General features: G+C 41.4%; 3 protein-coding genes across 3 annotated transcripts; 1 reads left to right on the top strand and 2 right to left on the bottom strand.

The window, feature by feature from the left end:
• Positions 1-2,392: 2,392 nt before the first annotated feature.
• On the bottom strand, positions 2,393-7,162 carry LOC115364979 (uncharacterized). Its single transcript, XM_030059690.1, has 5 exons — positions 6,972-7,162; positions 5,378-5,743; positions 4,227-4,535; positions 2,735-2,839; positions 2,393-2,490 (listed from the first exon to the last, which is right to left on the bottom strand). The coding sequence occupies exons 1-5, from the start codon at positions 7,015-7,017 to the stop codon at positions 2,393-2,395; spliced, it is 924 nt and encodes a 307-aa protein (XP_029915550.1). The 5' UTR covers positions 7,018-7,162.
• A 2,934-nt stretch (positions 7,163-10,096) lies between these two features.
• Positions 10,097-17,802, bottom strand: LOC115364980 (cell division cycle protein 20 homolog B-like). The gene is made up of 11 exons (XM_030059691.1): positions 17,795-17,802; positions 17,497-17,705; positions 16,397-16,521; positions 15,235-15,286; positions 14,673-14,792; positions 13,027-13,262; positions 12,774-12,889; positions 12,107-12,335; positions 11,403-11,528; positions 11,111-11,234; positions 10,097-10,194 (listed from the first exon to the last, which is right to left on the bottom strand). Exons 1-11 carry the CDS (start codon positions 17,800-17,802, stop codon positions 10,097-10,099), a joined length of 1,443 nt encoding a protein of 480 aa, XP_029915551.1.
• Positions 17,803-18,381: 579 nt separating this feature from the next.
• Positions 18,382-20,793, top strand: gpx8 (glutathione peroxidase 8 (putative)). The gene is made up of 3 exons (XM_030060369.1): positions 18,382-18,610; positions 18,772-19,033; positions 20,079-20,793. Exons 1-3 carry the CDS (start codon positions 18,404-18,406, stop codon positions 20,240-20,242), a joined length of 633 nt encoding a protein of 210 aa, XP_029916229.1. The 5' UTR covers positions 18,382-18,403; the 3' UTR covers positions 20,243-20,793.
• Positions 20,794-24,310: the final 3,517 nt, after the last annotated feature.

Below are 24,310 nucleotides of genomic sequence, written 5' to 3' on the forward strand. Positions count from 1 at the left end.
TCAGAGGGTGCGACAGTAGGGCTCCAGACTCTGGCATGTGGGCTCATTTTCTTTTAACCAGAATTGATGTAAAACAGGAACACAATTTCATTAATTTAAGAGTTTGATGCAGCAAACTGAGAGCTCGAAAACACGTAAATCTTATGCACAAATTTGGAGTTAGTGACCATGATTTCACAGCGGTGTACTAGGGTTACTGTAGGGAGAAGAAAAAAATCACAGAGCTGAGAAAAAAACTTAGAATTTCCAAGATTAAAGTGGTAAATTTATGAGGAAAAAACCCCTGAATATTCTCTGAGATTAAAGTGTTAAATGAATGACAAAAAAACTTACAAATTTATGAAAACGATAAAATTCTGAGATTATAAATGCACAAATTTACGAACTTTATTTACAGAATTTCTGAGATTTTTCTTGCAAATTTGTGACTTTATAATCTCTGAATTTTCTTTTTTTTCTCATAACTTTGTGAGTTTTGTCTTGTAGATGTACCACTTAAATCTCAGAGAATATATGAGGCTTTTTTCTAGACTTCAATCACAAAAATTCAGATGTTTGTTTGTGGAATATTAAATCCCCTCCCCCGGCTCTGTTTTTTTTTTTTTTTCTCCCTACATAGCATCATACTGATTTAGTACACACAAAAAGAAAAAATAATAATTATGTGGCCTGTCTGTGGCTCTGCAGCTTTCAGACAATAGTCAGTTTTTACGTCATGTCTTCAAATGACTAACAGCTTGAAAATTAGTTGCTATAGTTTCCCTGTAGGCAGACTTTTTTTGTCATGTAAACCTTTAGGACAATTTAAGTGTTTTGGATCTTTGGTTAATCCTTGTGTATAGCTTAGTTTTCCTAATATTTTGTATAGAAACAATAGATAATTAATACTTCATTTTTCCAATGATCTATGCACCGCGTGAATGTAATTCACGATTCACCGTCTAACTTTAATATATTCTGCAGCTACAATAAGAATATCTGCATACCATAAAACGGAAGGAGTGTTCTTATGCAGGATTAACCACAATCCCTTTGTCGTAGAGGTCCAGTATTTTTTGACTCAGTCCTGAAAACTTAAGCTTGACCAAATACTAAACTGAGCCTGATGGGTGAATAAACAAACCAATTATTTTTCAATCATTTGTTTAACCAGGCAAACCAGGGAAATTTGGTGTCAGTGCATCTCAAGCTCGTTAGGAGCGTTTGAATCCCCTCAGGTTTGGGCAGAAAAAGCCAGACTGTGGAGCAGCTGGAGGCAGCATTTTTACTCCCTGTTGCATGGAATATTGAAGCGGAACCATTACAAGGTATAAGATAAGATTGAGGCGTATTTGTGAGAATCTACGTCAACCCTGAGGCCGTCATCTTTCAGACGACATGCATGCACTTTGTGTTGCACTTGCCTTTTCCTTGAGGAGTTGATCTCCAGTCTGCATGTTTGTCAGTCACGGTAACAGGACTGAGGCTTGAGAGCAAGAGGACCTCACCGTACAGATCACTTGTTATCTTGAGGAAATACAGCAAATTTTTGAGAGACTGCCCCCTTAAGCTTTAGCTACCAAATCATTCATTTGCCACACCAGTGCTGATGCTAGCTCTGGCATACGTTATCTACAGTGACAGCAGGTGACTAACATTATCTCTCTGACATTATCACTCTGAAATTAAAACTTGTAACGGCAGAAATTACATTTTTCTATAGGAGACTGAAATAAATTTCACAGAAAATATGATGCAAAAATAACATAGGCCTATTGTTGTGAATTATCAGGGATTGCGCTCTATTTTTGCAGAGAGATTGGTGGTCATGGGCGATACCTGCCTTCCACCCAATGAGAGCAGGGATAGGCTCCAGCACCCCTGCAACCCTGATTAGGATAAACAGTTTTGAAAACGGATGGATGGGTGACATGAACAAATACAAGGTTTGGTGAACGGACTGATTTTTTTCCCCCCCAAAAGTACGATGCTACATCAGCTGATGATTCACTTTGACACTGTATCATCCTTCAGGTTTCATGGTAAAGCTTACTTTGGAAAATGTTTATCACCTACTCCTGTTCCACATAATTGCAAGTGTTAGCATGGAGCACTGGTGCAAACAGTCTATCAGGGACCTGTGGACTGTTCTGGTGTGTGTGCTGTCATTGCTTAAGAGGTAAAGCTGATCACTGGACCAGCGTCCCAAAATCCACTTCTAACTCAAGAATTTCCATCTGTAGTTTCTACTGGTCCTTTCTGTGAAATTAAGAAAACTTCCTCTCTCTGTTACACATCAAAACTCTTGGGCATCATTCCTGTTCACAGTAACTGACACATTATGACATTATAAATGAGCTTAAACAAGAGGATTAATGGATTACCACCTGTAACGTTAAAGTACGAATAAGTTCTATTTGCCACCCTCCTCCTCGGGGATCAGTTCAACGATGGTGTCTTCAGTAGAGAAGTCTTCTGAGAAGGGTTCAGGGTTTGACAGCTTAGTAGCGTCTGAAAAACAGAAAGGAAGGGAAAGTGAATTGAACACCATTCTTCACTTTCCCTTGAGGAGGGGTTTGCCACTGCCTACTATGAAGGATTTTTTTATTATTATTATTATTATTTTTTTTTACTGTAGCCTGTTTTGGCAGTTCAGAAGTCAAAAGAAAAGAAAACAAAAAAAATATGTACATCTTAGCCTTATATTCTACCTCTCTTTCTCTCTCTGTAAAAATAGTTAGAAAAGAAGACTTGCCTTTCTTGAGGATACGATATAGAACCCAAAGTGGAGGACCCAGAGACAAAAGCTTGAACAACTTGAGCAGGGTGACTCTCACTTTGTACTGTGGACCAGGTAATGCTGCAGGGGTGGAAGGGAAGTATGCATCACACACAAAAAGAGGCCATTAATATGACAAACGCTTTCAGTCTGTGTCACAGTGTTGGGGGAAATGACAGTCCAGTAATAATAAATGATATTCATTCATTAAGTCTGTATGTCTTATGCAGCCAGTGGAGAAATGATAGACAATGTGATTCCCAGCTTCCTACTGCACTTGTCCTTTCAGGCAGTTATCTTGTAATCCAAGGCCATAAAACTGTGAAAGTAACTTTTCGGTGGAAAACCAGGACAGCTAGCATTCCTCCTGTTACTGAGAAACCCTGTGTTGGCAAACACATGCCGGCTTGGGTTTCAACTTAGACAACCAGTTTAGCGGTGGCATGCACACTCAGGCATCTGGGCCTCCAAACTGATGATACACGTATATGTGACGTGTAAAGGTAAAGTAACACTTGATGTACTTGATGCTTCAGTTAATGTGGTTTTAATGAGGCAAGTTTGGAAATAAACACGCACTCTGCTCACTCTCAAACAGAATTTCACACTCTCAGCTTGTGAAACACACAAGATGAAGAGATAAGAAAGCTGCAGCAACACCAGACAGACTGAAACCCACAAGGTCAAAGTGAAGAAATCTTAACACATGTGCTGCGACCCATGGAGACACATACTTTTTTCCCAGTAAAGCGAGGGGATTTTAAATCAACCTATGCTCTATAGCCTTTCCCTAACGTTAACCATAACCAGCATATGCCTTACCTTGACCTTAACCCTGACCTTAACCAATAAATGAACACCTAAAATACATAAAATCCCCTCGCTTTGATGTAGAAAAAGAGTTGTGTCAGATATTCAAGTTATTGCCTGGTACATAGCAGTGTGTTGTTAATGGCTCAATCCCAATTACCTACATTAATTACGGAAGTTATACACTTTAAGCAGCTGTGGCACTGGCGTACATAGAAGTCAGAGACGTATATGTAAGTGTTACTCTATATTTTCCTTATTATTGCCAATGTCTATGTTGCATTTGTGGTTTTACTCTGGTATAGTTAAAGCATGTTTCATCACAATGTTTCATGAGTAACAGCTGCCTCAGTTTATTTTTGAACGGATGCTTTATTTTCTTTACATATTGAGAGACGTGTAGAGTATTTCAGTGAATAATTAGGTGGAACAGATAGTAGACATTTTACAGAACATACAGAACTAACCCTTAGAATTAGGCTATATTTGTATTCATCTTATTGGAATATTCTACATTTCCAATTGTGTTTTATTTTCAGAAACTTCTTCATCTTCCTTTCCTGGTCCTGTTTTCATACCCACTGGAAGACTTTACTATTGACACCAGTGCTTAAAGGCTTAAAATAACCAAACAACTTGAACTTGCAATCGTACACACCTGTCTTGACTTTTACAGTTGTAAAGCCACTTTGATGGGTGACATTTTCACCAGTCATGTTGTCAGGCCGGACAACAGACGCAGCAACACCAATGAAGAGCTCAGTGCCTGAGGTCAGGTTGGAGATGCTGATAGTGGTGGAGGTGGAGCCGGGCGTGTAGGGGTAAAAGAACGTGTCACATATGGTGGTACATGCTGTCACTGTGTAACTGTGTGGTGTCATCTGCATAAACGCAGACACATTCCAGGTGAGAGTGACGTGATCCGTCCCCACCGAGTCCACCGTCACTTCCTGTGGAGAAACTGGACCTGAAAAATCAAACTGAAATTCCCTGAGTCATGGTGGAGCTTTACAGGGTTTGCAGTTGCATCACAAATGTTGAGCACACCCAATGCAATCATGGAGGTCCAATGGACAACTGGCTATACACAAATTATGTTCAGAGCTACCCAAGAAAGGTTGTCATGGTGTGGGTGTATGTCAGTTCAGTAATGTTTTAAGTAGTAGCCAACGGGTTCGTTTATAAAAGGAGGAAATGTTAATTAACAGGGAAATTGTACATTTGGAAATGAAATTAGCTTTTAACAGGCAGTGTTGCTTAAGTGTTGAGGACTTCCAGTTTGGCTGCCAGAAATACAGAAACTTTAAAAATTGCCACTATAGAATTGCACATGATATCTATCAAAACAGCCTTCAAAATCATTGTCTGACTTTTAAACATTGTATTCTGTCATTTAAAGTCCTACTTTAAATGAACCCTGTAATAGTAGCATTTTATGTTAATTATCAGACTTTATTTGCACCCTTTAACAGTAAAACACTTCTTGTAGCAGAAAGGAAATGAGCAGATCTGCTGAGCTGAAGAGTGTGAACGGCGGTGAGCAGCCAAGGCCCAATAAAGCATGAAAATTAAGAAGGTGGGAACTGTGATGCTAGAGAACAAAAACAACCAAAAAAACAAAAAAGTGGTTTGGTGATGCAGCTGCTATATCTGCAAGCAACACGTTTCTAGCTTGGTGCTCCAGGAAGAGCACCTTATATTTTTTGTTCTCTGGTATCACATCGTTCCCACCTTCTTAATTTCAATGATTTTCACCGACTGTATTTTTGTCAACATTTTTCATGTGAACTCCAGTGAGGCGTCACTCACCCTGACAGACAGATCTGTGTGGCTCGACACAGTAGCGAGCCAGCAGCTTGTCTTTTTGCAGGACCGTCTCCAAACTTGCACAGCGGGCCTCATAATTTTCCCTGTACCAGTGATCATAGCTCAGCTCTTGCCCATCCACCCACTTCCAGATGCTGTAGGTGCTCTGGCGCTGCAGACCCAGCCAGAAGCTGACTTTCTCAGCAGCAGTAGCATTCAGGAGGCTGAAATATTGCTCTTCAGTGCTCAGGACAGCCAGGTCTACATAGTGCCTCTGGCAAAACTCCCGGGCCTGGTGCCAGGACAGAGCTCTCTGAACAAGGAAGTGCTGTGACATGATCTGACCCACTGTTAATCCATGGCACATCACTGGGTCAGGGCATAAAAAATAATCAGACAAGAGACAGATTAGTTTTAACCAGCTTAATTATAATGTAGAGAATACCTTTTTTCACCTACTTTTGCTCTTACCAACAACTTATCCAGCTGCATTCCCTGTCTGACTCTACTGCTGTGCTCCTAGACCTCATTTAGATGAAATCTAAAGTTATATCTACTTTTTTGGTATTGGTATGGTGTCACATGCACATCTGGGGCCATATGCACAAAGAATTTCAGGAAGGGCTGGACTGACCTTTCTTATTTAGGCTACTATACACACTGTGATCAGCTGACAGGGGATATGGCGGCAGAAGAAACCTTGCTGACATGTTTAAATAAGGAGGGTCTGGTGGCTTACAGGTTATAATAGTTCCCAGAGGAAACTAACGTTGAACAGCAGAATATGAGGATATTTGCAAGGCACTGTTGGGAGCATTGGACAGCTTTACACATCTCCATAAGTGTCCACTGCTGCTGACAAACACTGTTGCCATGGGTTACAAATATGTAATGTAATGTGCATGGGAGAGCGACTAGATTAATGTTATAATGGGCAGGTGTGTGTTTGTGTGTTGGGGGTGGCAGGGGGTGGGGGGAGTGGAGGGGTTGCAGTCTGGCTCATACAAGAGGAAATGACCATATCAACAATAATATCAACAACAACATCAATACTACTACTACTACTACTACTACTACTACTACTACTACTAATAATATTAATAACAATAATACTCTCATCCCAAAGACTGACAGTCCCATTGTTTTTAGGAGTGGAGTTAGGAGTCACTTTGAGCCTTCAGATGTTTTGTGATAATAATAATAATAATAATAATAATAATAATAATAATAATAATGTGTTACAGTTTTTGGTCTGTCATTCCAAAGCAGCTGCAGGCACCACATATCAACATAGAAGATAAACTGCATGTCAGTCATGTTAGCCATGCTTTATACGGCAGCTTTTGAGGAAAGACAGAATAAATGAATGAATCAATAAATACAAACATATTTAAAAACTGTGACATGTCCTATGGTTTTGGTAGTTGCAGCTCTTTCATTGGCTATTCAACCATATCACCACTCAGATGTGTAGTCGCATGACATGACATGACAGAATCTATATTACACTCTGCAGGTTTTTGTCTAAAATGCAATAACATTATGCATGATCATAGCTTGAGGAAGTCAAGTAGGCTAATCATTTGCCAGCAGTTACCCAGTACAGCCAGCTGCCGCAGAATCTGCGTCTCACAGGCAAACATAGAATCCGTGTTTATTCTCTCTGGGGAAGTAGGATTTGCTTGTTCATCTCTTCTTCCACCTCTCAAACAGGTGAACCTTTGCTCTCTCTTACAAAATCGTCTTGAGTTTGCCCAGCTCCGTGTGGCAGGCAAACCTGTCCCATCTCCGTCCGCAGTCTGCACCACAGCCTTCTCCTCCTCCGTCTGCGGCGGGTGGCGGTCTGTTATATACGGCCTAATTCTGTGAGGTGACGCGAGGTGGAGAGATGTGGGTGTGGCCTCGCACACCTGTCCTACAATGTTGTCAAACGGAATATGGTGTGCATGTAAACGTACTCACTGATTAAATATTTTTATATATTTCAGACGTCATTCACAAGCCGAGACTGCACAGTGTAATCATACACGCTTTCTAATCTTTTGCTTACCTTCTTTCTTATCTTCCAGTCCAGTCCTTTGAGCGTGTCCAGGGAAATGAACATTACTGTGGGAAAAGCATCACCGATCCTTTTGCATTGCATCACTTAAACACGGGAGTTTTTATTTATTTATTTATTTAAGAAATTCCATGAGTATTCCTCTTTAATGTCCAGAAGGTTTTTTTTTTTTGACACCAAATATCTGACCTGCTTTATCAACTTGGATCAGCACTAGGAGGCAGGAAGTTACTACAATCCAACAAAAAGGTGGTCAGGTTTTATACTAGGAGCTAAAAATACATCCAAAACACTCCACCATTTAAAGGGACAGCTGCCTGGACAAGCGCCAAGCTCATGACTTGCAGGTCTGGTCTGATCAATGAGTTGCAAGTGCAACTGTTATTTTTAGAACTGCAGGAAATCTCATTCGGCAAATACATTTCCATTATGCTCTGTGATCCAGTATGTCAAATGAGATAAAGAAGATTTGGTATAATTTCCACAGCACAGGCGACAGCAGGGATGTTATTGGGGTTATAATTTGTGCATGCCCTTTCTCAGGTGCTGTAAGTTCATGAATTAGGCCCAGAGCAGCTCCAGAGGTTAGACAGCACATTTCAACATTTCACCTGCACTTAACCCATATTCATAATGTTAATGGCAAAGTATCAGGCACTTCCAGGTTGTCTTTGTCCACCAACTTGAAGCCAGCATAAGTTTAGAGCTTGTTTTTCCTCATGAAAAACATGATCTTTTTTCAGCTCAGGTAAAATATTCAGGATCCCACTCCCGTTTCAGTCGAAAGTGAAAATGAATGTTGGTGTAAAATGATTCACTTGAACCGTTTTCACTAATATTGACTTTTTTTGTGGTTTTTTGTGATGCATGACTTTATTTGTTAAGGTAGATTCTCATGGATTTTGAAGCCACACCATAAAAAACCCAGCCTTAGCAATGTATTTGTTGGCATGTGCTAAACTGAAACACGCTGGCTTAGAAGAAAACTAAACCTGAAAAACCTCTTTAAGAACTTTTGTACAAATAAACATGTATTTTTTTTGCACAAAAATATGTGCAGAAATAGTGATTGTTATTCACGGCATATTTTAAGGTTCACACTTAACTTTATTCAGAGCTCAAAATCACTTTCTCAGCAACATGCATGGCCTCATTGTGCACACCACTGCAAAAAAATTCGGACATCAGTTGGCATCATTTTGCACACTGATCGCAAATTGAACAGTGTCCTCTGTTTTCATCTGGAGACGCTGGTGTGATTTTGATGCAACTTGGAGGGATGATGCCTGTTTGTGAAGTGTTCCTCCACGCTGACAGGTGGGTTGTGTGTCCTGACTGGCCCGGGAACGCCTTGGGATCTCTTAGGAGGAGCTGGTGGATGTGGGACGTCTGGGGTGCCTTCCTCAGCCTGTTACCATTGCAGTCTGGCCCAAGATAAGCAGCAGAAAATAGATGGATGGACAGATGGATTATACATACATCTCTTTGGTAGGGGCCACTTTCTACCTTTAGTGTGTATATAAAAGTGAAGAGAGACTGGAAAGACCGCTGGTTTGCTTTTGTCAAAACATATAAGGATGCTGCCATAGCATTGCATTTACCCTGATTGACCTGATGGGGGCATTATAACTAAGGGTCAAAGTTCAAATCGGTCAGTACAGACCTGCCTACACAAATCCAGCTTACAAATTACTGATCAAACCTTAAATTTACAGTGTTTACTGCCGCCTTGTCTTCTCACCCTCAGTGCAGAAGAGCAGAGGTTAGTCTCACCACCGTGCAAAGTTTCTGCCACCTCGTTCTGCAAGGCTCCTATTCACAGCCAATCAATGCATATTTCTTCATGTTAACATGTTTGATGTGGCTGTGAGTGGAGCAGGGGGGGGACAAGGGGAAGTCTAAGACATGTGTTTGTGGCCATGTCTAAACATTTTAAATGAATTTGATCATGTTAAGTTGCTTATCAGAGATTTTAATGTGCTGAGCAGTATTTCAGGATGTCACTCGGCTTTATTGACAAGCACAATGCATATCCTGGGAAATTAACATCATGATAAGAGAACATGAAGACCTTAATGATGATTTCTCCCTCTGAATGCATTTGAGACACATGTCTTCTTTAATTTTTAGGTCTGTATTCAGGAGCTTTTCTATAGATGGGGTGTGGGCTAAAATATGTGAAAAGGGAAAATATATGAAAAAGATGAAATTTCTTCCTTTTAAGCATATATAACTTGTGCATATACTGTATATAATAAAGATCTGCTACATATGTCTTGCCCTTGTATATTTGATTGATGAGTGCTCCTACTGACATGCAGTGAATTATTTCAGTTCTATTTTATCTGAAAATGTCATAGGAATATAATTCATCAAATTGTGACGAGTACAATGTGTGCTTTGAGGGGAATATGTTTCTTCTTTCTTTTTCTTTACATATGAAAGCAAAAATAACTTTGAAACCATATTGCATCATGTAACTTACTGGTATTCTAGCTATGTGGTTAACGCAGAGCGGGGGACAGGAAATGTGCATACATCCAAGACATCTTGAGGGGGGCGACAGAGCAGACCAAGGTTTTGCAGTCTGAGTTGATGGTGACAGTGTTTACCATCAGTTTTAAAGGTCTTGTGAACAGATGATGGAGTCTCGATGAGGAGGCCTACATGGCCCAGACGTGCACACGCTGGTCGGCTCCTGCAGAGAAGATCAGGGCGCCACAAGGATTCAAGGTCAAGTGCAGGACTCGACGTGAATGACCTGAAAACCAACAACATGATATATCACATATGTATTATTTCTGATACAAAGCTGACAATACACTACATCCTCTGTATCAGGTGGATGTAAAAAATTAAAATGTCTTGGCTTTGGCAAACAGCACACTGGATCTGGACGGTCCTGCTGGCCTAACATTTGGCTCCTTGTCAAGAAATCAAAAACTACATTTGTGTTAATTTAACTATGAGCAAATAAAATCACCATCCCAGTCACTCCAGTTTGTGCGTACATAAATTAATGAATGGGACAAACCTAAAGAAACAAAACAAAACAAAACAAAATGTCATAAATTAGGTGTACTAATGTTTGTGAGATGCAGTGTTTCTGTATCAAGACTTGTGCCTTCCCTGCTCTGAGAGCTCATAAAACCTCATGAAACCGTGACGTATCATGAGAGATGCGGTGATTCTGAAAGACTTTTTGATGTGTTCAAGCCACAGTTTCAGCTAGACTGGATGCCCGTGGTACGAATGAATCAGCACAAAAAGGTTAAAACGTCTCTCAAGAGGCTCAACAATGATCTGTTATATTAATGGTCACATTCATTCTGTTATATTATAAAGGGGGTATTTGTATTTTTCTAATCTGTTTTACTTTACTGACATCTATAAAGCATCTGTACTTTGAATATTTTAGGACTCAATAGTACTAAAAAATGCTGGAAACATGCTTGGAAAATGACTTGCTCTCGAATAACCTACCTTTAATATAATCTAACATGTCAGAAGTTCTCATCCATGTGGCTTATTGACTCGTGTGCAGCCCATGAATGGATAAGGGGAGCTCGAGCCATGAATGTAACAGTTTCTCACTTTTACTTCCTTTGTGACACAAAGAAAATGTCGAGGGTTGTATGTAAGCCGCGTCAAATAATTTACATTCCAATTTCTCTAACCTGCTAGCTGGTAGCTTGGGCTGACGTTGGGGAATTTCCAGGCCCAGCAGGTGATGTGGTGATGAGGGGGACCATGACCTGTGACCAGGCATCTCTTCTTTTCCGCCCACCGCAGAGAGCAGATCTGCAGTTTGAGTCATTACACCATGGAGTCAGTGCCGCGGGTTTATTAGGAGTCATTACAAAACAAGCCCCACACCCTAATTCAGTGTAAATGAAAAGTCAGTCCCATGTTCATGCACAGGGAATTAGTTCATTTATTACGATTTCTGGTCATTTCAACCATCAGCACCTGTGAGTTTGTGTGGGCGGAGTTTATGCAAATCCCAGATTGCGAATCCCAAATTCTCAGTTCTCCATCTCTCCACCCTCCACCTGTAGCAATCAGCTTTCTCTGCCATGGACACCAACCCATCGCCTACACACACACATATGCACACACATACACATGCACACACACACACCGGTCAGCAGGTTGGCTGTTTGAGGATGCTGCAAGGTGAAGAGTTGCAGGTTAAACTTCTTGGTAACAGCCGTTCTTCAAACTTCCTCAGCCCCCCAAAGCAAAGAGGCTTTAGTCAGCAACACTAAAATTAGCCAAACAGAGGCGAACAACAGACGAGGCAGTTCTGGTTTTGTGGTTGCATCTTTCCGAAAATCAAAGAGGCAAAAGAGGTCATCCCCTGCTGAACGTGCAGGCATCTCTTGACTGTGTGTTTGCTTTGGCGTACTCATGTGCCTCTATGTGAACCGTAACATTATGCTTACACACACAAACCCTGGAAAGTGATAGTGTTACAATAGAGATGGTAAATGATTTCAAAATGAGCACATGTAAGACAAACTACAATGATGTAATGTGTAAGATGAACATGTAAGAGACAAGTGGTGAGTAAAGGACGGTTCTCACACTTTTTGTCACACACCTCCCCCTTTATTAATGATGCATGCACACCATCAGCATTTAACATGTTCCCTCATGAAGCAAACACTGACCTTAACAGCGCTGGGCTGTCTCATCGTAACGATTGGCTGTCGTGACCTCGTGAGCCCAGTGATGTCACCATCCCATACACTGAGGATGCCGTCTGCGGAGCCGCTGGCCAGCAAATCGTCTCCCGGCGACCACTCCAGGCTGCAAACCGCGCCTTGCTGCTGGGCCACACCCACCAGAGGCGTGGGAGCTCGTGGGTCATGGTGATGGATCTGTCCCAGAACTGAACCGCTGTCAAGTTGGGGAGCACAATGATGAAGCAGCATAGATACTGCACATCACAGATTCTTTGTAGGTAGCAATGTATGGTAGCAACTGTATATCACTCTTTTCATAAATAAGGCCAATACCCATATATTCCATCTACATGTCCATTAAATTTGATAAAGATTCTGATGTGGTTCAGCAGCAGCTATTGCCAAAAACCAGTCTTTCTGTGCCATTCCTGCTTTACTGGAGTGTTAATCTGAAAATATAACAAAAACAGGGGAACAAGCAGCTCCTTGGACATCTTTCATCAGTTCTTTTTCGCTTTCATCCTCTGGACTGTGTATTTTTCATCAAACTGAGCACTCAAGTGTTTTTAAAAACTTAGAATTCTACATAACTGACATAAAGTCAAGTTACACTCTCATAGACACACACACACACACACACACACACCAGTACCTGCTGAGAAAAGGCTGTTTCCAGGAAAGAGCCCCCACCACAGACAGATGCGATGCCAAATATCTCACGCTGCTCTTGCTCTCCACATCCCACAGCTGAGTCAAAGACAGACATTTCTCATACAAATAAACCACAGTAAACCGTTTGTTGGACCCCCAAATTAACACCGGGTATTTGAGGTGCAAATGAAACAGGAAATCAGTTTCCACCCCATGCTGTCATCCGTTTCAGTTCAAAAGCATCCTTACGTTACCTGTATCTCCCCTTGCCTGGTCCCGATACTGAGCGCTCTGCCATCTCTGCTCCAGCGAAGAGACGAGATGGCCTGTGACCGGCGGCCTGGTCGTCCTGGTTGTGTCAGGGTCAGCAGTGCGGGACTCGGGTGCAAGCGTCCCTCCAGAGAGAGAGTTTCTGAATTCCAGAGGTAGACAGAAGATCCCAGCGCCAATGCAACCATGCCATTACAACTGCAGTCCAGCAGATTAGTGTCTGTAAAAGAAGAGAAGATGGAAAAAATAAGACGACTGTGGTCACTGGCCATTTACCTTAACATGACACCAGCTATGTCTTGCTGTATGTGCACTATTTTAATGTATTTTTGAAAACACTGGATGCCTGTGGTTTCTGGGAGGGCAACTTTAGACCTTTCACAGGCAATAGCTACTGTTGAAAACTGATATTATGTGGCGCCATTTAACCTCACTGAGTGCTTGCATTGGAGAACTGGCCAGTTGGACTTGTGAATGTTTGATACAGCCCACAAAAGGTGAAAAAAAAAGGTGAGGTCAAAATTCCTCTCTAAGGTGTGTGTTTGTGTGTATGTGACGTCAGAAGGTCTAAAATGCTTGTGTTATCAAAGGTAAATACTGATGTAAAACCTTCAGGTTATAGGGCTTTGAAGGCAGCCCTTTATCTGTTCAGCTCCTCAGAAAGGCTGCACTGACGTACAATTTGTGAATAGTTTCATGACCTGAAACTAGACTTTTATCAGCAGCTCATCTCACACACCAACACCACCAGGCCAGGATTATAATAACCGTCATTAATTTCCTGGTTTGCCGGAAACCTTTGACTGCAAACATGCAAAGTGGGTGCCGATGCAGTGGTATGTTAAACACACACACAATCAAACACACACCTTCAGACATCTAATGAAATGTTATCAGTTGAATGATACATTTGTATGTGTGAATATTTTTGGTTTCAACTAAAGATCACGTTTGAGGGCCTAAAAAGTACACTGTGTACGTGTCATTACTTGGCTCACTGTGCATCAAAATAAGAATAAGAATAATTTTATTTTCAAAAACAAGTTACAAAGTGCTTTAGAAAGGCATAAAAACAAGATAAATTACCCGATAAGTAATAAATATAAGTAGAACTGATCCAGTAGTGATGACAAGTGAGGCATGAATTGCTAAAACGCAGTAAAACAAGTTAAATAAAAAAGGATTTGTGAGAAAGCAATTCTGAAAGACTGATTTTTTAAGAGATTTAAAAGAAGCAACAGAGGTAGCAGGCCTGATCTCCCCTGGCAGGTCACTCCAGAGTCATGGGGCCCTGAGTCTCCTCTGGTGTTTAGCCTTGACCTTGGAGCTACCAACAGACGTCTGCCGGAGGATCTCAGGCTGAACTCAGGCTCATAAGGTTTTAGCAATTCAGTAACATAATCAGAGGCCAACCCAAAACATGCTTTTAAAGTAATCAGTAAAAATCTGAAATCAATTCTAAATCATATAAGCGACCAACGTAGAGATGTTATAGGTGCTATGTGGACTCTTCCATTGGAGTTTGTGGGTAGTCTTGCTGAAGTTTGGAGTGATTATATTGACTGAAACAGAAATATAGTGAGTTCCACTAGTCTAAAGGGGATGTAATAAAATCCCGGATGATTCTTACAGTAGTCATTCATCAGTGAAGGTGCAGCCAGGGTCATCACTGCCTTGCCCTGCGGACCCATGGAAGCTTTGTTCAGAGCAGCAAATGGCTGCAGAAAACCACCAATTTCATCCCCGGTGCCTGAAATACAGTAAGGTTGCAAACACATAAACACAGAAAATTTACCCATACACAAAAAAGCAAAGGCGGTCACATCCAAAATCTTCAGTAAATCTTTATTTTGCAAATTGAAGACATTCAGATACCCTGAATAATTGACAGTGAGACACTGATGTTTACATCATATCCGTCACCATATGGGCAGTGTTTAGAGAGATAGTGCTAAAATCAGCAACACCACTTCAAATAATCTGTCTCTCAGGCTCTTTCTTTCTTCTTCTGAATGTGTGTGTGAATGTGAAAGAAAGAGAGAAAGTGAAAGGGAGTAAGAGAGAGAGAGACAGAGACTGTGTGTGTGCATGCATGGGTGTTTGTGTGTGTGTGTGTGTGTGTGAGTGTGTGTGTGTGTGTGTGTAGATGTAATCAGTTTGGAGGAGAAACAAAGAAAACATTTATACTTTACCAGCCATTAGTGCATTTCCACTTCCTTGTACTGCAGCCGTCCATACCCAGTCCTGCAAGACATGTTCCCTTCAGCTGAGAGCTTTTATGCAGTTTCCAAATAAATTAAATGAATAAATATGTCTAACACTGTCATCTCATCAGCAGTTGGCATTAGCGTTTCTAACACATGGCCGGTTCAGATGTTTCTAGTCTGTGCAAGCTCTTGGCCATAAAGTTGTGAAGTTTGAGTTTTCAAACTTCCCTAAATTCCCATTAAAAAGCTAAAAAAGCTATTTATTTACCTTTGATGACCTTAGAGCAATCCTCGTTTCACCCTGAGCAACCTAACAGAAAGGATACCATATATCAATATAATGTGCCACCCCATTATATTCATATTTTTGTTATAATAATAATATAATATTAACATCACTGGAAGGCATTGTGAATATGATATCAAAAACAATAACTATAGCACACTGATATGGTAAACATTTTATGTGGAGGTAAAATCCAGATACTGACAGCTCCACTTAGAAGCATATTGTATGTCCATCACAGTGCTCATTTGTACTTCTCCATCTTTTCCTGAGAAACTAGAAACACTTTACAATGTCATGACATAATCATGAAGCTTCTGAGGTGATACAATGATTTATTTTGTGCCAAAGGTTTTTGGTCGGGTCAAACAAATTTCTCTGACCTCTTGGACAGCTCGGCCATAAAATTAGCTGATCTTTCTTTACTACACCTGTCTAATTTAATAACCTTGATAATATCTTAGGCTACTTCTCACTTTCCTATACTCCTCCACATAATTATTGATAACCAAACTGATAAGAAATGAGTAATACAAGAGAGGAAATAGGTGGAGTCTCTAGGCACCATTGTACTGTGCATATAAACAAGCTTGTTTGAATTTTTAGCTGAAAGGCATTGCACACCTGGGTGCTATGAGGCCTGCCTGTTTGCTATTTGGGATCAGACCCAATAAAAATTATTTTATATGTCAAGTACAATGGCTGCTTACTTGTCCTTTTTTGTTTGAAGAAATATGTAATGCCTGAAGAGAGGGTTACATTGCATTACACTGGTTGTTTATATTGTAAGGCTGGTAAGAAAAAAAAACTATAGTGGCAGATTTACAAGTTATTGTAATGCAGTGGAGGAGCTTTACAAACCTGTTCTGGGACATTCCCTGCTTCAGGAGTGTCTCTGGCAGTCATGGCAGTCATGGCACATGGGGCAGCTGGTGGTGTGACAGCACCGCTGTGCAACACGCCTCCAACCTCCAGCCCCGTCTCTGCTGGAACCAGGCCACATCACAGCTGTTAATGTCTGACAACGGCCTACCAGTGTCACCAAACATTGACAGGATAGATAATATGTTGATGACAAAGGGATAATGTGTGGAGTTTGGACCAGCAGGGGTTATGCGACACTCAGTGTTGGGTAGTAACAGAGGACATCTGATAAAGCCTTTCTGTTTCATGTGATGGCGTTATGTTATGTTTCTCAGTGCAAAGAGAGCAAATGTAACTGTACTCCTTTACGTTACCTAAAATAATAATAGTGTACTCTCTAATTACAGATATCTGTACAAAAAAAAAAAAAAAAGATTAGGGAATATTTTAAATATGAAGACAAGAGACTCAGATGAGCTTTTAAATAGTGTGTGCTAGTTTCACAAGCCACCTCTTAATAAACAGGAGGCATCTGATGGCAGCAGTGCAAATTTCCCTTAGACAGAGGGTCAGGGGGTCAAGAGGGGTGCCAAAGTAAAAATGGTATGGTCCAAGCATAGGGGTGTAAGGCTTTTTTGGAAAACAATTATGAACGATTTTACAAGTGTTTTGCCACTCTGTATTGTTATATTACCTGTATTAGTGAGGAGTTTGTATCTTATGATTTTTTTGAGGGGGGGGGGGGGGGGGGGGGGGGGGGGGGGGGCAAATTTATCTTTTATAAATATTGGGGGGGACTTGCCCCCCTTGACTCCCCCTAAATTTGCGCCCATGTCTGATGGCATTGTTCTCTCTTGATTCCGTGTCATGATTGTTGACTGATGATTGGTTGGCAGCTGTTTTCTATATCTTTATTAAAAACGCTGGTTTGTCTGACAAAGTGTAACTTGCACACTGATGAAGGCCTTTAGGTGAAACGTTTGTGCATGAATGCTGCATTGAAAATAACAATAAAAATAAAATATATATATTTTTTTTAAATTGCGCAGAATTGCCGTCTCTGAGTGCGACTCATCTACCTGTGTTGGTGGGAATACCTTGGTGCTTTCCCTCAGTGACATCCTGAGCTGATGCTGATGAGGCTGAGTCCCTCGGTGGAGAATCTAACGCCAGCCGCTGGCAGACCGAGTCAAAGTCACACCTGGGCACATACTGCCACCCAGCGGTCAGAGGAGTACTTGCAACAGGAGTGTCAGCGCTGCTCCTCTGCATGATCCGCCTCCTGAAGCGTTTGTAGGAGAACTGTCTCTGAAACAGAACAAAACATCCAGACAGAAAAGCATTTTAGTCTCAAAATAAATGAAAAGATGTAATTGCGGCTATATTTCAACTTACTCCTGCATCACCAAGACATTACAGTGAAATCCGATATCTGCCGATGTCAAGTTTTTAGAATTAAAACAATAACATCCGGTCACCGATTTCAAAATAAAACCCTATTGCGTATTTGTTGGGATTTTATGCGATACAGACGGTTTAAGTGCGTTTACAAACGATATTATATTCTATTAAGGTATGATTACAGGTTTTATTCCCTAAAATGTGCTTTTTAGCCTTGTATATACCAGTCCACGATAGGGTTAAGCAGTATATTAAAAGCATGTTATAACGATATTGTAATATCATACGCAGTAGTCTATGGCTTCGAATATAATAATGTCATGTTATGGCGTAAATTTTGTCTTTTTATGTTTTTATAATGCTGCATTGCAGTGAAGGAATGCAGTTTTCTTAGCGTATGCAACGTAATTATGTCATTTTATGTTATATTTTTTGTTGTTCTCTGTTGCACCAGCACAAAAAGGTGAAACGTGGTTATTTTTTATTTGAAGGCGACGTCGCTCAGCTTCCGGTGTGTCTCCGGTTCTCTCCTCCTAACTTGACGCACCACCTTTCTCCGGTCCGCCCCAAACCGAGCCGAGGTCCGCTTCTTCCCCCTCCAAGATGGAGGCTCTAGGGGGCTACCCTACCAAGACCTCCAACCCAAAAGCAAAGAAGCTGACCGTCCTGTTAAGCATGACAGTCGGCGTGGGGTGTTTGTTCCTGTTGCAGACCCAGCTGTTCAAGCCGAGCAAACCGAAGGACTTTTACTCTTTCGAGGTCAGAGATGCCAAGGGGAGGACGGTGGCCCTGGAGAAGTTCCGAGGAAAAGTAAGTCCACATCATCAAGTTTTGGGGTCAGAGAAATCTAGCGCTGCCAAACTGCCCTAAAGGTCTAGCAAAGTGGGTTAAGGCAGGTTTCATTACACATCATGCATTTCAATTTTGCCTGTTGAAAACAAACTATACAGAGGATGTTGTCCCGCACACAGGCGTCCTTGGTTGTAAACGTGGCGAGTCACAGCGAGCACACGGAGCTCAACTACCGCTCGCTGCAGGAGCTCCACCGGGAGCTGGGCACCTCTCACTTCAACGTCCTGGCTTTCCCCTGCGGCCAGTTCGGGGACACCGAGACCGGGACCAGCCGAGAGATAGAGGCCTTTGCCAAGTCCACCTATGGCACCACCTTCCCCTTCTTCAGCAAAATAAAAATAATGGGCTCTGAAGCCGACCCAGCCTTCAAATTCCTCACAGGTCGGCACTCGGCAGTAATGGCAAGACTTGAAAAGAAGCTTCAGAAATTAAAGCTTTAGCTTACAAGTTAGCAGCTTTTATTGTGGACTATGTCGAGCTACCCTCAAGAGTTCCAGTTTGCCTTCGTAGCTCACAAAAAGTGATATATTTATAAGCTGTAATAACCATCTACAGGCCTATATGCTGCCTGATACATAGATATCTTCAGTAATAGTCGACTACAATGGAAAAAAGGCCACAATTAGGATGCTAACATTTTTTATTCCAGTCGCAATAAAAGTGCAAGTAGTGCTGGGACTGTCTGCAGAAACAACAGTCAAGACCAACCAAAGCCAAATAGTAGTTTGGGTTAGAACTGAATGTTAAGTCTCTGTGTTAATCAAGTTAGGCTGTAGCCTACTTAAACAAATTGAAAGGAGTGTTAATGAGGCCTGTGTAAAGGGCGAAAATGTCCCAGTCCTTTAGGGAGAAAATGGGAAGTTGCATAACTTCACTAAGCCAGGGATGTTCAAGAAGTCTTTTTCTAGTAATGTGTTATTTTCTTTCTTTTTCCCCACATGGCAACAAGCCATAAACCAGTCAAGTTTGCATTTATTTATAGCACGTAAAAAAACAAAGCAAGTTTGTACCAAGTGCTTTATAACAAAAAGGAAAATCTAAAACACAAGAGAAGAGACATAGGCCTATAAGGTCATCACTGATAAACACCTGGAACAGATAAAACCAAAATAGCAGATAAAACATCACAAAAGGTGGCACTCATACAGGAAACTGCAAAATATTCCTGTATGAGAGATTATTTTCAATGAGCACTTGACCTTGGAGTCTAAATTAACTGTAGAGTGGTTTGGTGTGCCTGTTTTGTGTATTTTAAGCAATGCCACTCAGCCAATCAGAGTTGGCGACTGGAAGTTTTGGGTGTAGCTCATGAGGACTAAATGAAAAAAAAAAAAAAAAAAAAGTAGAGCATCAACAGACTGTCTCTGCCTCAGTTTTTTCAGTTGGACACATTCTTAATAAATATGTGGCATTGTGCTATTTTCAGATTCGGTACAGAAAATTCCCAAGTGGAACTTCTGGAAGTTTCTGGTGAATCCGGAGGGGAAGGTGATTCGGTTCTGGAGAGCCGAGGATCCCATGGAGAGCGTGCGGAAGGAGGCCACGGCGCTGGTGCGCGAGATCATCCTGAAGAAAAGGGTGGAGCTCTGACGGGCTAGGTGACAGACACGGGACACATCTCCAGTCTCTTATTTGCTTTATAGCGAGGAACAAACTGTGAGTGTGAATGTGCTGGGGTGATGTCTCACTCTCTGCAGTATGCAGGATAACACCGGCTTTATCCCAGGTGGAAGTGATGGAGGACGGGCAAAATCAATCAGTGTGCTATTTGTCATTTGTCTGCATAATATTATGGAAGGGAATAGTGACTATCATAATGGACATTAAACACAATGACCACTGGTGCAACTGGAGGATTGTTAAGCCATCAAACTCCACGCATTTGATTTTACAAATAGTTGTTTGGCTCAACCAGCTCTGCTTACCATCTTTACTGTCTACATTAAATTGTCCTTTTCTTCTGACACCTGGGCAAGGTGAGCCTCTTGAGGTAAAGCACGTCTCTTGAGCCCGTTTGGAGCTCAACAACTGATGAACAACCACTCGATAATAAAAATGTTTTTCAAATATGAATTGCATCTGAGTGCTTAGAGCTCAAAGTGTTTTGCTTCAGATATTTCATGTGTGGTCAAGGAGAGAGGAGTGCTCACAGTCACTTTGTTAACTGGCAGGTGACTTACAATGTAAATGTAAATGTGTCTTATTGGATAGTGTGAAGTCAGATCATATGCCTTGATATGGAAGTGTGTGTGGAGCTGCTGAGGTTTGAACAGCCAGCTAACACAGCACTGCCTCATCATGACACAGGATTACCATGAAACATGACATGAGAGCATATACAAGTCCTAATTTTGTATTATGTCTCCGTTTTTCTGGAATGCTTTGACTTTTTTTTTTTTTTTTTTTTTTTTTACATTAATACAAAACATGAATACTTGTGATTAAAAGGGCTCTTTTATCTAACCTACTATAGAAGATCTGAAAATCCAACCCAACTTAGATTGGCTTAGCTGAATTTAAAGGTTCCAGTTGTTTGTGTGGATTTACATGGGCAGTTGGAGGGCAGCAGCAGGTAAGCTGGCAAACACAAATCAACCAGCTAACAAGACACTGCCTTCCAACCACCCAAGAGGAGAGCAGGGTTAGCCTTTGTAATATCACTATAATTTTCTAAATTGTTCTATTTTAGGGTATGATAAATTGTTGAAATTATACATACAATGCTCGCCTCATAAAAGGCCCACTTTAACATCACCCTCCCTCTCATAAACACCCATTTTAGAGGGCATTCAGAAACTTTGTATTCCATGGATTTAAAGTGGCAATACCAAATGAAACCAAACCAAACCATGCACATCACATGCATGTTTATGCGCGTGATAACATTTTTCCAAAGTGCATGGATGTAAGGCCATGATGGTGCAGAGAGCTCACCTCTGCGATCTGATTAGTGGAGTAGCATCAAGCCCTCAGATGGAGTCCAAGACAACTGTTCAGGTAGCAGAGCAGTGTGAGCTGGCAAATGTAACATCAGCAAACATTACACTGCCTCCCAGCCAGTCACAACTCAAAAGGCCTTCATGCAAATGTATTGGTGAGGATTTGACTGTTTAACTGAGATATTATCAAGGTGCAAGGTGTGACTGGGTGCAGAATTCACTTTCATTCAGCTGGACAATCAATAGGCCTACATCTTGTAATTTTATACCAGTGTTGATATGTTTTTTGATGTGCCAGTGGACAGCAGCAGTGAGGAGTGTAGCTGACAGCTGTCAATCACATACCACAGCCTGCATCAGTGCACTGCCACACTGTCACCACCAGCTCCGCACAGTTAGGAAGTAAGCATCTTGTTCCAGTAAAATTAATTCTATAGCTGACCTTGTTTCTGTTTGGATGAAAACACATCTTTATTGCAGGCTTTTTGATTTTTATTTTATTTATTTTTTTTGTAAATTTGTTAATTTGTAGGCTATTAATCATTTCTTTTCACTTCTTACCTTGAAGGGGTAGTGGCTCCTCTGTCCTACAACACATCTCAGCAGTCTCCTCATATTTTCCTGGCCTTCAAAAAACACAACAATTTACTCATGGTGACGTTCATCATCCTGAGAAACATGTTTCTGACGTGCTGTAGCCTACAGCCCAAGAAACTGAATCCACACTTTCAAATGCTTGCTCAATTCCCAATAGCAGACTATTATTGGATTACTCCATTGATATAAAAATAAGTCTAGCATACTGCAGATTATTCTAATTAGTAGTAGCACTGATAGAAGTAGTAGTAGCCTATGCATAGTAGGTAGTTAGTAGTAGCAGTACTGGTACACATTTCCTATAGTTATAGTGAGATATTTTTTTATAAATTGCTTACCCATGCATCTGAATCTCCAGTCCTGACTCTCAGATGCGTCTTCAGCTTCCATGCCCTCGGCTAAAACACCAACATCTCAGTAAATACCTGCAGGTGCGCTTGCAGCCGTGCCGTGCGCGTTTGCTCTGCCTTCTTGTAGTGGAGCTCCGGTCCTAAATACGCTCCCCTGGCGGATGATGGAGCGGGAAGCACCGTCCCCCGCTCTGCTATTGGCAGGCAGGCAGTTTTTACCAAGTCCTACCTTTCAGGGATTCCCCCAGCGTCGTGGTTTCCCCTGGAAACAAACCGAGTCACTGACATCAACGCGGCAAAGTTTCAAAGGAGGCGGCGGCACCGTGTTATCAGCTTATAAACAAGCACTTGACACATCACCTTTAATTCTATAGGCGAGGGGTAATTAGCCACGTCAGACTCATGACTGACAGAAAAATGTGTGTGGGAGCATATCTGAATAAGAAAGAAAGAAAGAAAGAAAGAAAATACATTTTGTCCTATCTTAAACTGACGAAGTTAGATTAAGTTCGACATAATGTTATTATTGTTAGGCGTTTTATAGGTGTTTGTTGTTGTTGTTAAATTAAATTTTAATTGACATGATCAGAAATAATCAAATGTGCGGTTTGCGGGCCCTATCCGCGCGCACGTTTGGCCCTGCTGTGGCCCGTGGCGCTCAGAGGGCCGAGCGGCGCGAGAGGGGCACGTTCTCGCCACCTGCCACTTCCATATGCGCTCACAGGAGCGCGAGCCTGGAACTGTGCGACAGGTGCGTGCACTCAATGACAGCCAACAGATGCTGACTCAGTTGTATAGGGGTAAATAAAAATAAAAAAGCAGTGGAAAACAAAAGCCTATAACCTGATTATCACAGGCAAACATCCACTAGGCTAATATAAAAAAATAAAACTAATATAAAATACCTTTAGAAGAGGATTATTGAGTTTTTTTTTTTGACTTGCACTAGTTTTATAGGCATAACTTAATACTTATTGACAGACAATAGACATATTTTGTGATCTTACGCCTTAATCTAGGCTACTCGCAATTTACCTGCGAAATTGTGAATTGAATCATTGAGGTCGGGTAAACTTACTGTTTCCATTGCATCTTAGGTTATCAAACTAATAAAGGCCTGAGGATGGAGGCTTTTAAGGGGAAATTGTTTAGATTAAACTAGTTAATTAAAGGCCTAATTAATTGATTATATTAGGCTAGTCATTAATTGCTTGCCTCCGGCTTGAGGACGGCTAGATTTATTATAGCCTAACACATATTTTTACTAAGCCTGACACTACAACACGACTGGTAGAAATTAATCTTGCAACACTGGCAATCCAAACTGAAATTATTATTATTATTACTTTATCATCATTCTTTGTCTCCAAGGTTTGCAGCCCACCTTGAGGTTTGGCTTTAGTCACCCTAGAAACCTATTGTTTCAATATTTTTCTTTCCCTTCCCGCATTCTCCCTCGCAGTTTGGCGGTAGCTTAACCGGTCAAATGTGTCACACACACACACACACACACACACACACACACACACACACACACACACACACACACACACACACACACACACACACACACACACACACACACACACACACAAGCAGTTTAAACAAAGCTCTGCCCACTATGCCTACTCCCATCACCCTCAGTGACGGTCAATGAGAAACGGATTTGTTTGCAGTAAAAGTGTGTGAAGGCGCGCCTCCAGCTAAGCCGAAGTGAAGGTTCATGCTGTTAGGGGCCGAGGCCTCGACAGCGAGAGGCGTCTTTGTTTTAT

This window comes from Myripristis murdjan, chromosome 9, assembly GCF_902150065.1.
Source record: "Myripristis murdjan chromosome 9, fMyrMur1.1, whole genome shotgun sequence".
NCBI classification, from domain to species: Eukaryota; Metazoa; Chordata; class Actinopteri; order Holocentriformes; family Holocentridae; genus Myripristis; species Myripristis murdjan.